This window comes from Marmota flaviventris, chromosome 7 (genome assembly GCF_047511675.1).
Source record: "Marmota flaviventris isolate mMarFla1 chromosome 7, mMarFla1.hap1, whole genome shotgun sequence".
In the NCBI taxonomy this organism is placed as follows: Eukaryota; Metazoa; Chordata; class Mammalia; order Rodentia; family Sciuridae; genus Marmota; species Marmota flaviventris.
The window spans coordinates 67,021,650-67,035,163 of record NC_092504.1 but is presented as its reverse complement, the minus strand read 5'-3'; the positions used below and the strand labels follow the sequence as shown (position 1 = coordinate 67,035,163).

Genomic DNA, 13,514 nt, shown 5'->3' with positions numbered 1-13,514 from the left:
ATGATAGAGTATATACTTCATTTTGATTTTACTGTGAACAGGCTAGCTATATGAACACACATTATGCAGAAAGAGTATATAACTTCTATTATTATGATTTTGATTGAACCTAAGCCTTCATGCATACTATATCTCCAGTCCTGCAATATGTATCTTTTTGCAGGGTGTGGGGTGGTGGGTACTAGGATTTAACCCCGGGATGCTTTACCACTGAGCTATATCCCAGCCCTTTTTTTGTTTTTTGAGACAGGATCTTCCTAAGTTGCTTAGGGCCTCACTATATTGCTGAGGCTGGCTCCAAACTTATGATCTTCCTGCCTCAGATTCCAAAATCACTGTGATTACATGCATGTACCACCACACCCAGCTAGCATATAGCTTTTAATCTCAGGAAATTAACTTCTACTTTTAATGTCATATTTTTAAATCATTACTATAAGATTTTTTTAAGTGTTGCTATATATAATGCAGTTACTTTCAAAACCTTTCCATCTTCTCCCTCTCCCCAGCCATCTGTAGTATTAAACAATCACATGGAAACCAGTATTTGTGGCCATGTCTTTAAGTAGAGTCATGTATCACTTAATGGCAGATATGTTCTAAGAAACACACTGGTAGGTAATTTCATCACTGTATGAACATCAGATGGCTATGACATTACTAGACCATGTAATCTTATGGAACTATCATCATATATGTGGGCCTTGACTCATTTTGCCACATGAGACTGTAATTCTACTAAAATATGTTATATTCTAAAGAATATAACATATTCTTTTAAAACTTGCAATATTTATAAATAAAATCGTCATTTTTCATATCCTTTAAAATCATGAAAATGTGATTTCCAAAGAAATGCCATATTTGTTTCAAGTGGCATATTTTTAAGATACATTGATTTTTTTTCCGTGCATGTATTCTTTTTCTACAGTTTAGTCAACTCAGTCCAGCTGAACAAAATGTAGCTGCTCTTCTTGGAGTCTCTGAAAGCTTTATTGGGAAGAAAGCATCTGGTCAAGCCATCAGGAAGGTACCACAGTCATTTACCCTTCCTAAATAATGAAGTTCATTCAACAAAACTAATACCATTAAAAAAAAAAAAAACTAATACCATTCATCTCCTTTAGTGATTGGATCTTTTTGTTTCTTTTTTTTTTCTTTAAATTAATAAAATTTCCATTTTGCTATTTAAAACATATCTTTCTGAATACCACAAATGTAAGAATTTTTTAAAGGCTATTTCTGGATGGTGTGATGGCCAGTTTTTTTTCTTTTTGATATTTTTGCATTTCTGTCATACATGTATAAGGCTATCATAAGAAAGGATAAACCTTATTAATCTACCTTTTTTTTTTTCTTTACAATGGAGTACACAGTTTTTAATTCTGCAAAGCAGACAGGTACAGTGGTCTAGGGTCTAGTCAGAGATAGTTGTACTTACTATTAAAATAAACAAATCCTATAATCAACAGTTCAGGTGAACTTGCTGTGGGCTTGCTGCAATATGTCAGCTGGATTTGCAAAGTCTGAAGAGCATCTTGGCTCTCATTAGTTTTGGAAGAGTCATCCTGAAATAAGCACAAATGTTAACAACACTGATAAAAAAGACCCCAGGTTCAGAAGGAATCACTTTTTCCTCAATTATGCAACTTTGGGCACTGGGAGAATTGATGACAGATGGAGGAGAAATAAAATGTTAATCTACTTTTCTTAGGCTACTTGTGACTTATATAATAAAAGTACTAAAACATTTATAAAATATTTTCATGATATCATATGTTCCTAAAATAAGTTCAATTCAAACAAGCCAATATATTTTACAGAAATTTACATCCTATTTGGTATCAGGGATTCTAACATAGGACAGGTCTAGATGTTTTTGTTGTTATTTTTTGTCCTCAAAAAACTTCAAGTTTAGTCCTTGTAGTAAACAAAACATTTAGAATGTTGAAGTGGATCGGTTAATATTCTTTTGTGTGATATCTTATATCTTAATGTTTCACAATTCAGTCGGTAGGCATGAAGCAAGTGTTTAATGCATACACTAACTTTAAGAGAAGTAGAAATAATTCTGTGGTAACCATACCTTCAACTTCCTTAAGCTAATATCATTTTTCTCTCATACTTTTTCATTTTTAATTTTATTTTTTAATTCATCTTTCATTGAAACAATTATCTTACTTGCCATTTCCCCTATATCTTTTAAATTTATGTAGACAGTGCTAATTTCACTTTGAAAAATGGAAGATGGTGTTTACTTACATTTGAATTGAATGGTGCAGCTATCTTATGCATTGCTATATCATAAAATTAATAGCATCTATATATTTTTTAACAATTTTTAAGTTGTTGATGTACACAATAACTTTATTTGTTTTTATGTAGTGCTGAGAATAGAACCCAGTGCCTCACACATGCAAGGCAGGCACTCCACCATTGAGCTACAACCCTAGCCTAGCATCTATATATTTATATCTACAAATATATATATTTATAGATATGAATGTACAATTGTATATATTTATAAATATATAGATATATGATATAGTAATATAATATCTATTTTAAACATTCATATTTTTATAATTTCAAGGGATAGATCCTCCTGAGCTGCATCTGCAGTTCTTTTTCTATTTTTTTTATTTTGAGACAGAATCTCCCTAAATTGCTGAAGCTGGGCTTGAACTTGCAATCCTCCTGCCTTAGCCTCCAAAGTTGTTGAGATTACAGGCATGTGCCACCACACCCAGCTACAGTCTTACAATTTTTAGATTAGGTCTTTTACTTTAGAAATGTCTATGTTGTTTAGACTTTCAATGTTGAATAAAAGTTTTTCTTAAAACAAACCTTTTATATCCAACTCTAAAATGTAAAGTAAAAACAAAATCATATTATTCTGGAACTCATTACCAAATAATAAACATATGCAAAATCATAATAGAACAAGGCATCTTTTAAAACTTGAATCAAGGATTTAATTTTGTTATAGTTTATGGAATATAGTTAATAAATGTTTATTAAATTGATAATTAAATGTGTAAAGTAGTAGAGTATGGATTTACCTTAATTATGAATGGATTAGTTAACTAATTCAATACCTTAGAAGTATCATCATTGGAATCCGAAAGAACATGATATATACTTAAAATCTAATTGATTTCTCCATATTGAAAAAGAACCCCCTTTTAATATCTTACAAAATATCTTAAAATTGGCACAAAACATCTTGCCATATAATAATTATATTTTTTTCTTGGTTAACAAAATACGTTCTAAGCAAAACCTACATTAACTCAATTTATAGTTAATAGTAAAGGTACATTAAAATTGTAAAATTAAAAAGCTATCTTGTCCTACTTGCTATTCAACTAAGGTTTTTTAGCTTAATACTTTTCAAGAATGATCCAGCATCAATATTCAGATTCTATAACTCATAAATGCTCCAATATATCACCCTGAGTTCTCATATCGAACACCATTTAGTAGAAGGTATCATTTTACATTCTATACCCCCTTTTTTTCCCTTCAGGTTCATCCTTGTTTTCCTTTAATTTTAAGCACAAGTTATTTTCTCAGTTAATTTGATGCTAACAAGGAAATACTTTACTCAGAAATAGTCACTAAACACCACAGACACCACAGGCAAAAATATGCACAGAAACAGAAATCTTCAAAAACAGCAAGCATTTTTCTCTTTTAATGTTTTAACTTTGGGAACATCAGTTAATTTATCATGATAATATGGAAATCATAGCATAATATTCACTCTTAGTTTACAATATAGTCATGCTTATCAACATATTTATCAACATGCATTTATGTAATTTATAATAGCAATCACACAAATGTACAATTTATAAATACCACAGTAAATATATACAAATCTCTGCAGCTTCCTCCCTGTATTTGTTTCCTAGTGTTGCTGAGAAGGAAACCATCCTTTGCCTTTCTCCTGTGTATGGTAGTTACTGGCAATCAAGTGATAATCAGTTTAAAGCTTACGTTAGAAATTAGTTTTATTTCCTTGGAATCATTCTATTCTTGCTGTCCTATAGTACAGCTTCATCCACTTTACCTGTTGTCCATCTGGGTACATGAATTTATTTGTCTTTCTAGAAGGTGGACAAGGACATTGTCAACAGACTCTACCTGTCTTTTGTTCTTTATACCTTGCTCAAAGAGACCAACATTTGGAGTGTGTCTGAAAAATTTAACATGTCTCGAGGATATATACAAAATCTACTTACGGGAGCTGCTTCCTTCTCATCCTGTGTGTTACATTTCTGTGAGGTAATTCCACTAAACATAATTTATACTTGGTACATCTTCTTGTTTTAACTGTTACTAAACCCACTAATAAATACTGACAGTATGTCAGTATTCCTCATTGTTGACTTATTGTGTTATTTCAAAGCACTCAAAATTTATCTAAAAAGTATCTTTGTTTTTATCTGCCTACAAAAGAGTACTACATACATACTGATGGTAAAGATATAAAAATTCCTGAGTTAACTAAAATATAAAGTAAGTAGAAAGTGCCTAGTTAATCTACTTTTAAGGCCATCATTAGTATTTTTCAGGTATTTCCTCAAAAATATATAACAAAGGATTATAGACTTTCCTTCACAGATAATTTTTAATTGAATTTATAACATAAACCATTTTTCCTACATTTTAATTTTTTATTGGGTAGCATAGTAATCCTTTCCATGTTTGTGTCTATACTCAATTTTTAAACTCTTTCCTCATGAATTCTGTTTTTCTAAGATTTAAATTTACTTCATTTTTTCTACCTTAAACATCGATGTTCTATGTATTTTATGACAATTAATTCTGTCATATGTACTCATGGAGTAAATAATCCAAAAATACTTGGCTTTGGATTGAATGATAATTATTTTAGCAAATTTACCTTTCTAAATATAATTTACTTAGGACAATTTTTAAGTGTTAGTTTATAATCCCTAATCATATGCCAGTTAAGCATCAGACAAAAATTACAAGTTATAAGGGGAAACAAATTTTTTAAATGTATATTCTTAATTTTTTTGTTTGTTGTTCTCCATAATTAAAATTGCTCTCCTTGATATTATTTCCCTTTGTGTTATTTAGGACTGAGGGTTTGAGCCTAATGGAATTGCTCAAATAAAATAATCTATACATAGAACTTGAAAAACAACTGTAATTTGATGGCTGATCCTAAAAAAATCTGATAACTTATGTTCTCAATGTATTTTTAATATTTTAAAGTGTTTTTTTCTTTTAAAAAGTTTTATAAGTTGTATAAAATAGTATACCAATCATATTAGTAAATTATATTTAACTACAATTAATAGGAAAATTTAAAAGAAGTTTAGCCAATAAAGAAAAATGATTATCTTATGTAACAGGAAGGCAAGAACTAATGCAATTCCAGGGTTGATTGATTCAGTAGTTCTATTCATGGTCTTTTTACTCTGCCATCTTTATTGACTACTTTCTTGGTGGTCTCGATATGGCTAGATAGTGCTATTACATGCATCACAAACTCTCACAATGGCTGGAATGAACCTTTTGATAAAATAAACTACTATTATAGAAATTTCAAACATACAAAATAGATAAAATGATATGATCATTTACCCACCAAGAGTTAATAGTTATTGATTCGTGATTTCCGGTATTTGTGAAAGTTTAATAATGCTGCATTGAACATTATCATGCATTTGAATCTTTCCATATTTAATATTTTGTCTTCAGGATAAATTCCTAGAGATAGGAATTATTTTTAGTCATTTAGGAAAGAAAAATCATTCACTTTCTGATGTTTTGATAAAAATGAATAGAGCTCTTTCTATTCACTTGTTTTTCAATTTTCAATCTTTTTCCACCTCCCTAAACTACTTCATCCAGTTCCTCAGAGTCTCTACCATGTTTCCTCTTAATACTTTGGCCTGGAATAATCTTTCATTTCTGGTTTAATCCATGTTCATAATAAGATAATATCCTATCTGAGCCTCATACCACACAAATTAAACTTGGAAATAACTTACAAAAATTAAATTTGATATATTTCCTTGCATTCTACAGGAACTTGAGGAGTTTTGGGTTTATAGGGCCCTTTTGGTAGAACTTACCAAGAAGCTGACTTACTGTGTGAAGGCAGAGCTAATCCCTCTCATGGAAGTGACTGGAGTCTTAGAGGTTAGTAGCTTTTCAATTTCTCAACTGATGATTATTACAACTAACAAAAAAATTAGGTTTCATTATTTTGTGAAGTCTTACTACAGGGCAAGTGATAGAGCCTTGTTGCTCATTTTTCATGGCGAGATATATATGGCATTGATTATGTGTGTGCATATATATACATATATACATATACACATGCATATGTTCCACTTATATACATGCAAATATACATACACACATATGTACATACACATATATGTATATATAAATGTTTTTTTGTGTGTGTGGCTCCCATGACAAATAAGCAGCAAGGCTCTATCACTTGCACTGTAGTAAGACTTCACAAAACAATAAAACCTGACATATATAATAAAATATATATATATATATACATATAAATAAATACACATATATGTGTGTGTCTATGTAACTAGCTGCTGCCATGGCCTTCCAGAAATCCACTGCTAATTGGGAAACAAATCTAATGAAAAATCTCAGTTGTGGAAAAAAAAATAACAGTAGAGGTGGGAGTGACTCTCTGCAAGAATGTTCATGCTACCACATCACTTCATTCCTCCATTCCAATGTGGAATTACCTTCTCTTAGTTTGTACTCAGTGCTTGTTTAAGATAGTGATGATTCAGTGACAGCAAAAGTCATTTATGTTTTCTAAGAGAGTGGTTTCTATTTTTAATTAATTTATTCTTTATTATTTGGTTCTTAATTCCACTGAGAAAACACACACACACACTGGTCTCCTGAGTAGATGATGAGAAAATTTGAAAGATATCAGGCTAGAACATTTTGCTTGAAGAACTTTATTAGTACCACTAACATAAATGCCTTAATGGCTTTCTCATTCCTGATTTTAGCACACATTAGCTGACTTAAGCTACATAAAAAACTACATGCACTCAGATTGGAACTACTCAGCTGCATCTTCAAAATTGTTTAGGATTCTGAGGTGTTATCTCTTCACACATATCTACTTTATTATCTTAGTTTATTCCTATCTCTGTGTGTGAATTTTTTCCTAATTTCAAATTCTCATCCTACTTATTTTTGTAACACTTTTTAGGGTCGAGCAAAACAGTTATACAATGCAGGTTACAAAAGTCTAATGCATTTAGCTAATGCTAACCCAGAAGTGCTAATAAGGACAATTGATCATTTATCAAGACGCCAGGCCAAGCAAATTGTTTCATCAGCAAAGGTAAGCAAGGAAACTATTTTTTAACCTTTATTATAAATTTCGTAGTATTATTTCCTTGTACTTTATACTTCAGAACAAAATATTTAATATCACATGAGTTTATTTTGATAGAAACAAATATATGTATTCAGAATTTGTGAGTACAAATACTGCACCTGTTATGACACAAGGCTTGCTAAAAAGAACAGACTTCCTAAAATGTAAAGACAGTTTTGAATGTTCATTGAAGTATAGGAACCCTAGAAGTCATTGAGTTCTGCCTCCGCAGTCTTTTCACAGAAGTTCTTTCCTCAGCATCTCTGACATCTGGTCTTCCTACCTTGAACACCATCATTGACAGGAACTTTTTAGACACTGAGGAAAGAAAAACCATTCACTTTCTGATGAATTCACTTTCTGAAAATTCAGTTTCTTCAATTTTCGGGTGCTCTTAGTATTACAAAAATTATCCCAATATATTGAGGCAAAAAAATTTCTACCACTGTACTGGAGTACTACCCTCTAGAACTAATCTATTATTTCATTCTTTTTCTTTTTTGAAGTACAAGGGCATTCTACCACTGAATTACATTGCCAGATCTTTTGGAGTTTTTTTATTTTAAAATACAATCTCACCAAGTTGCCCAGGCTGGCCTTAAATTTGTGATCCTTTTGCCCCAGCTTCCTGGGTCACTGGGATAACAGGTGTGTGTGTGTCACCATGCCCAGCTATTCTTTCATTTTTATGGTAGTTTTTCACAGCTCTCATTTTGAAAACAGCTCTCTTTGCCCCAAAGAGTTTCTGTTTCATGTATGTTTCCTCATCCATATTAAATAATGTTGTTTTAGGCCATTCACTATCTAGGTACCCTTTGCTGGATCCAATCTGGATTACCATTGCCCATCTGTCTACATAGAAAGCTATTACTCAATAATTTGGTTTATTTCTTACTTAGTCTCCACTATAGTTATAAATCTGAAATTGTTTGGCTTCTTTTAGACTTCATTGTTACATAATTGCCATATATAAAACAGAAATAGTTAGAAAATAAATTCCATCTTACTTATTTAAATGGGGTTCTCATTGAATACATTACCTTAATTAATCTTTATGATGACCCTATGTAGTGGGCAGTGTTGGTACTATCCCCAGTATACAGATGAAACCACTTAGATGGTCTTTGTCTCTTTAGATTAGAAGTTCTTTGGGTTGGTGGGAAGAACAAAGTTATAGTCGATTTCATTTCTATAGCACCTAGCACAGCATTAAGTCTATGTGTTTAACAACTATTTGAATAAATAAATGAGACCTAACGAAATTAGGTGATGTATACAAGGAAACAGGAGGTAGGATAGCCAGGACTGTGGATTATTAAGGCTATAAATGGAGCTGTAGTAACAATGAACAAAATTAGTGACTTTAAGTTAGAAAAATTTATTAGACAAGTTTAAACATAAATAGTTTAGAAGTGACATGGGAATGAGTGGTGTATCCAGGGACCAGTATTCCTTGTTTCTTGTTGCTCAGTCATTCTCAATACAAGGCTTTCATCTTATAGACTTAAGATACTTTTTCTGATTCAATCTCATCTACTTTCCAGCCAGATTAAAGAGTAAATGGATATTTGCAGCAGGATTTTGAGTACAGTATTGGGTTATAAAATTGTAAGTAAGGCCGGGCACAGTGGTGTATGTATGCCTGTAATCCCAGTGGCTCTTGGAGGCTGAGGCAAGAGGATTGGGAGTTCAAAGCTAGCCTCAGCAACTTATCAAGGCCTTAAGCAACTCAGTGAGACCATGTCTCTAAATAAAATATAAAAAAGGGCTGGGGACGTGGCTAAGTGGTAAAGCACCCCTGGGTTCAATCCCTGGTACACCCAAAAAAAATTGTAAATAAGGGATCCGGGATGGAAATAAGGAAATGAATTAAGGTTATTTTGAAGTTATACATTTTTTGGCAGGAATGCCCAAAAATTATGTGTATCCTTCAGTACATCATATCAGGAGCCACATGATATCATTTTTGTTCCATTGCTGACATTAACTTAGACCATTTGGTTTAAGGAAGTGATGTTTGCCAATTTCTTTCACTATAAAGCTATTATTTTCCCTTTTGTGATTAGTAAATATTTGGGGAATGGATACTTTTAAGATTGTAGTAGATAGCCTATTCCTTATTAGACTTTCACATGCTCATTTTAGCATGTACCAGTGATTTTCTACATAACTCAGTTATTTTCTTAGTTATAGATGGACACAATACCTTTATTTTGTTTATTTATTTTTATGTAGTGCTGAGGATTTAACCCAGTGCTTCACACGTGCGAGGCAAGCACTCTACCACTGAGCCATGATCCCAGCTCCCCCGTTACTGGAGCTTTCAACTGGAGCAACTGCACATGGCCTTTCCATGTGGCTTGGGTCTCATTACAGGGCAACTAGGTTAGGAGAAGGAACATCTGAGGAGTGAGCATTTCCAAGAGATCAAGGCAAAAAATGCAAGAAATCTTCTGAACTAACCTCAGAAGTAACACAGTATCATTTCTGCTGCATACAGTTGGTTACCAGTCATTAAGACCTGGATTGAAAGGAAGGAAAATTAGAATCCCACTTCTACATGAAAGGAATGTCAGATAATTTGCAGTCATTCCCAATGCCCTCCTTGTGGTCATAGATTATCTACATTTCTCTTACATATATCATATAGTCAACCCCAAAGACTTTTCCAGTATGGCATCAGACATAGGTTCATAGGAGTACTTGCAGTCCTTCTGCCTCAGCCTCCAGGTTCAAGGTACAGTATTTCTCTTAAATCAAGTCCACATGCGGGTGAAGTACCTTGATACAATTTCACAAGCTCTTCTCAGTGAGGACTTGTGAACTGAAAAGACACAGGATACAATGGTGAAATCAGAGGTAGGCTAACTACTATATATGAGCAGTGCATTGCAGCAATTCTAGAATCTATCCAGGCATTTGTGACCAGTTCCTTTATTAGGACCCAGTTCTCTCTGTAAATTATTCCTGACTTTGGGTTTCCTCATCCAAATCATTCTTCCTTTTCCATAAGTAACAGCCCTTGCTATTATGTGCATAAGTCTGCTCTTATAGAAGTTCAGGAGTTTAGGGTTAGTGGTACAGTGCCTGCTTAGCATATGTGAGGCCCTGATTCAATCCCTAATAAACACCAAAAAAAGAAAAGAATAAGAAATTCAAGAGTTCAAAAACTCTTTGTATTTTGAACTGTCTCTCTTTTTTTATTATTCAATCTAGTTTATTTCTTTTAAAATATTGTGGTTTCTTATTTATCTTTCTATAATCTCCATGTAACTTGGCTTTCTTCCAGCATGGGTGCTGTGATCTAAGAGAGAGCAGTTAAATGACCTTGCAGTGTTCTCATTCCAAGAAACCAAAGCAGAAGCTACAAGACTTCTTTCAGTTGAGCCCTATCATGCAGCATCATTTCTACTGTACTCTGTTAGTTATAAGTAGATCACCAAGGCCATCCCAGAACCAAAAGGAAGAGAATTAATTCCACCTCTTAATGGAGGTGTTGAAGAATTTCCAGTCATCATTCATTTTCCACACTCATCCTACACTACAGGACTTGTTATAGAAGTTTCTTTTTGTATTTTTAATTCCTTTCTCCAACATTGAGAAACTTGCTTCCTGTTTTCATTATATATCTATCTATATTGTTCAATAGAATACACTGAAAGTAGTTTCAGAATTGCTAAATTTTACCACTGATGTGGGGGGGCCTAATTTGCTAACCAGAATTCAATATTTATTTACAACTCTTTTTTTTTCTTTAATTTGAAAGTACACAATAGAAATAATGTGTTGAAATGTTACTTGGGGTTGTTTTTTTTTTAATTTTTAAAAAATCTGCTTTGGTGTAGTTGTTATTTATTTGAAGCACAGATTTTATTTGCAATCTTCTCTCCTCTCCCATTTTTGTTTTTGTTTTTTGGTACTGGGAATTTACCACTGAGCTGCATCTCCAGCCCTTTTTTATTTTCTGAGACAGGGTCTCATTAAGTTGCTTAGGGCCTCAATAAATTGCTGAGGCTGGCCTTGAACTTGCAATCCTCTTGCTTATGCCTCCCAAGTTGCTGGGATTACAGACATGCACCACCATGCCTGGCTCCCTGCCCTCCTTTTTGTATATAAAACATTAACCTATTTTCTTTATCTTTAAATCCAAGTAGTTGCATTAGGACATGTCTTTATTTCCTCTTATTTTAAGAATTTTTAGGGGGTTGAAGTTAATATTAGTTCTGATCCTTTTGATTTTTTCTTTAACAATTCTAATTGTATTTATATTAGATCTTCTTTGCCTATCTTCCATTTCAATATCACCGATCTCTTTTTTATATCTTTATTTTTGTTTTTATTCTCCTGATAATTTTCCCACTTTTCATATTTCAGTGACCCTAATTAGGTTTTTTTATTCAGATCTGTTCTTCCTTGAACATCTGTTCTTCCTTGAACATAATTATAGTTATTACTTTTTGTTATGAACATTTTGCCTTTTTCTTCCTATTTCTTTGTGAGCTCAGAAAAAAAAAATTGTTTGCTTTGTTTGTACCTAGGATTAGACCCAGGAGTACTTACAGTCCTTCTGCCTCAGCCTCCTGAGTCTGAGTCCCTGGGATTACAGACATGACATATACCATCACACCTGGCAGGGAGGGAATTTTTATGAACTGAAGAGCTTTGATTCTCATTTCTGTTTTTCTTTCTCAAGCAGTGATGAGAACTGCTTATACTGTTGCATTTCTTGGACAGGGTTGCCATTTGAAATAGTTCATGAGACTCCCAGTTCAAGACCCTGAGATTTTATCTCAGAGTCGTGAAATATGGTGTCTTTCATGGATAGCTCAGGGTGGGGAGAAGTGTACCAAGGTTTGTGTCCTTGGAATTTTTTATTCCTTTTGTCCTACAGCATCCTAAATTTTGCCCTCATTTCCTTTTTCCTTCATGGCTCTCCTTCCAAAGGGCACCTTTCCCCTTTTAGCCAGTCTTTTTCTGAAAACATAGCCTTTCCAAGACTGCCTCTTAGAGTTCTCCACGTACTTTAAATACCTTCCTATAAACAGCGTTTTAACCTACCAAAATTTGTTTCCAGTATTTTTATATTACTGTAACTTTTCTCTCTCTGGAGATGATTTTACTTAATCTTAGACTCTTGGTTCCCTCTTATCACATCTGTATAGTTTTTTCTCAGCCTCACCTCCATCTCTGCAAATGCTTAAAGTAGGAGTTCAAGAAATAGATCTGAGAATTGGTAGATTTTTTTCCTTTTTTTGGGGGGGGAGGGGGGGTTATCAGGTATTGAACTCAGGGGTGCTAAACCACTGAGCCACATACCCAGCCCAAATAATATGTTTGAAAACCAACTTGGAGCTTTTTTCTTCTTCTTTTATTTTTCCCCCTTTTTTGTGGTCCTGGGGATTGAATCCAGGCCCTTGTGCATGGGAGTTAAGCTCTCTACCAACTGAGCTATATATATCCCCAGCTCTTTGGTGGATATTTTTAAAACTATAAGTAATTTGAGGTAGATGGTGTTCTCTATACTATTACTGGAACATGGTTTTTGTGTAATTTACTTGTTGGTTTGTGTACTTTTTAGAGGGAGATTTATCTTACTTGGTGATCCTTCTCTCAGATACTGGAAAGTTTACTTGATTACATTTTAATCACTTTTATATAATGTGTAGTGCTATACTTTATCAAATTGGTAGAGTATTTTTGTCTTTTTTATTTTTGCTTTCATATTATTTTCCCCTTTGTATGATTTTGATAAACATTTTATTATAAAAATGTTATAACAGAAGTAGTGCTAATATTTCACCCCTACATATATGAAACCCAAATTGTTTCTGCGTTTTAGAAGAAAGGGGAATCGTTATTTATTGAAATCTTCTATGTGTCTTATTTTAGAAATACTTTTTTTCCTTTTTTGTTACTTTTGAAATCAACCATAGTCACTAAAGAAGTTGAATAACTTTTCCTAAAAATACTGATGAATTTTTAAAAGCATACTAAATTTTGAGGATTAATAAAATGCATATATAAAGGATTACTTTTCCAGGAGCTCATTAAATTTTTGCAAAATTGTCTAAGATTTTATAGATTAAAAATTAATTTT

The 13,514-nt window shown here is 32.8% G+C and overlaps 1 protein-coding gene across 4 annotated transcripts in view; it reads left to right on the top strand.

Moving 5' to 3' along the window:
- The window catches only part of Helq (helicase, POLQ like), a 43,394-nt gene that overhangs the window by 29,248 nt on the left and 632 nt on the right, over positions 1-13,514 (top strand). For 3 of the 4 annotated variants that reach the window (XM_027939765.3, XM_071614392.1, XM_027939767.3), the window contains 4 exons: positions 932-1,030; positions 4,117-4,290; positions 6,070-6,183; positions 7,247-7,381. In XM_027939765.3, the coding sequence (XP_027795566.3) occupies positions 932-1,030; positions 4,117-4,290; positions 6,070-6,183; positions 7,247-7,381 (522 nt within the window). The remainder of the gene's footprint in view (positions 1-931; positions 1,031-4,116; positions 4,291-6,069; positions 6,184-7,246; positions 7,382-13,514) is intronic. The other variant, XM_071614393.1, reaches the window with a different exon arrangement.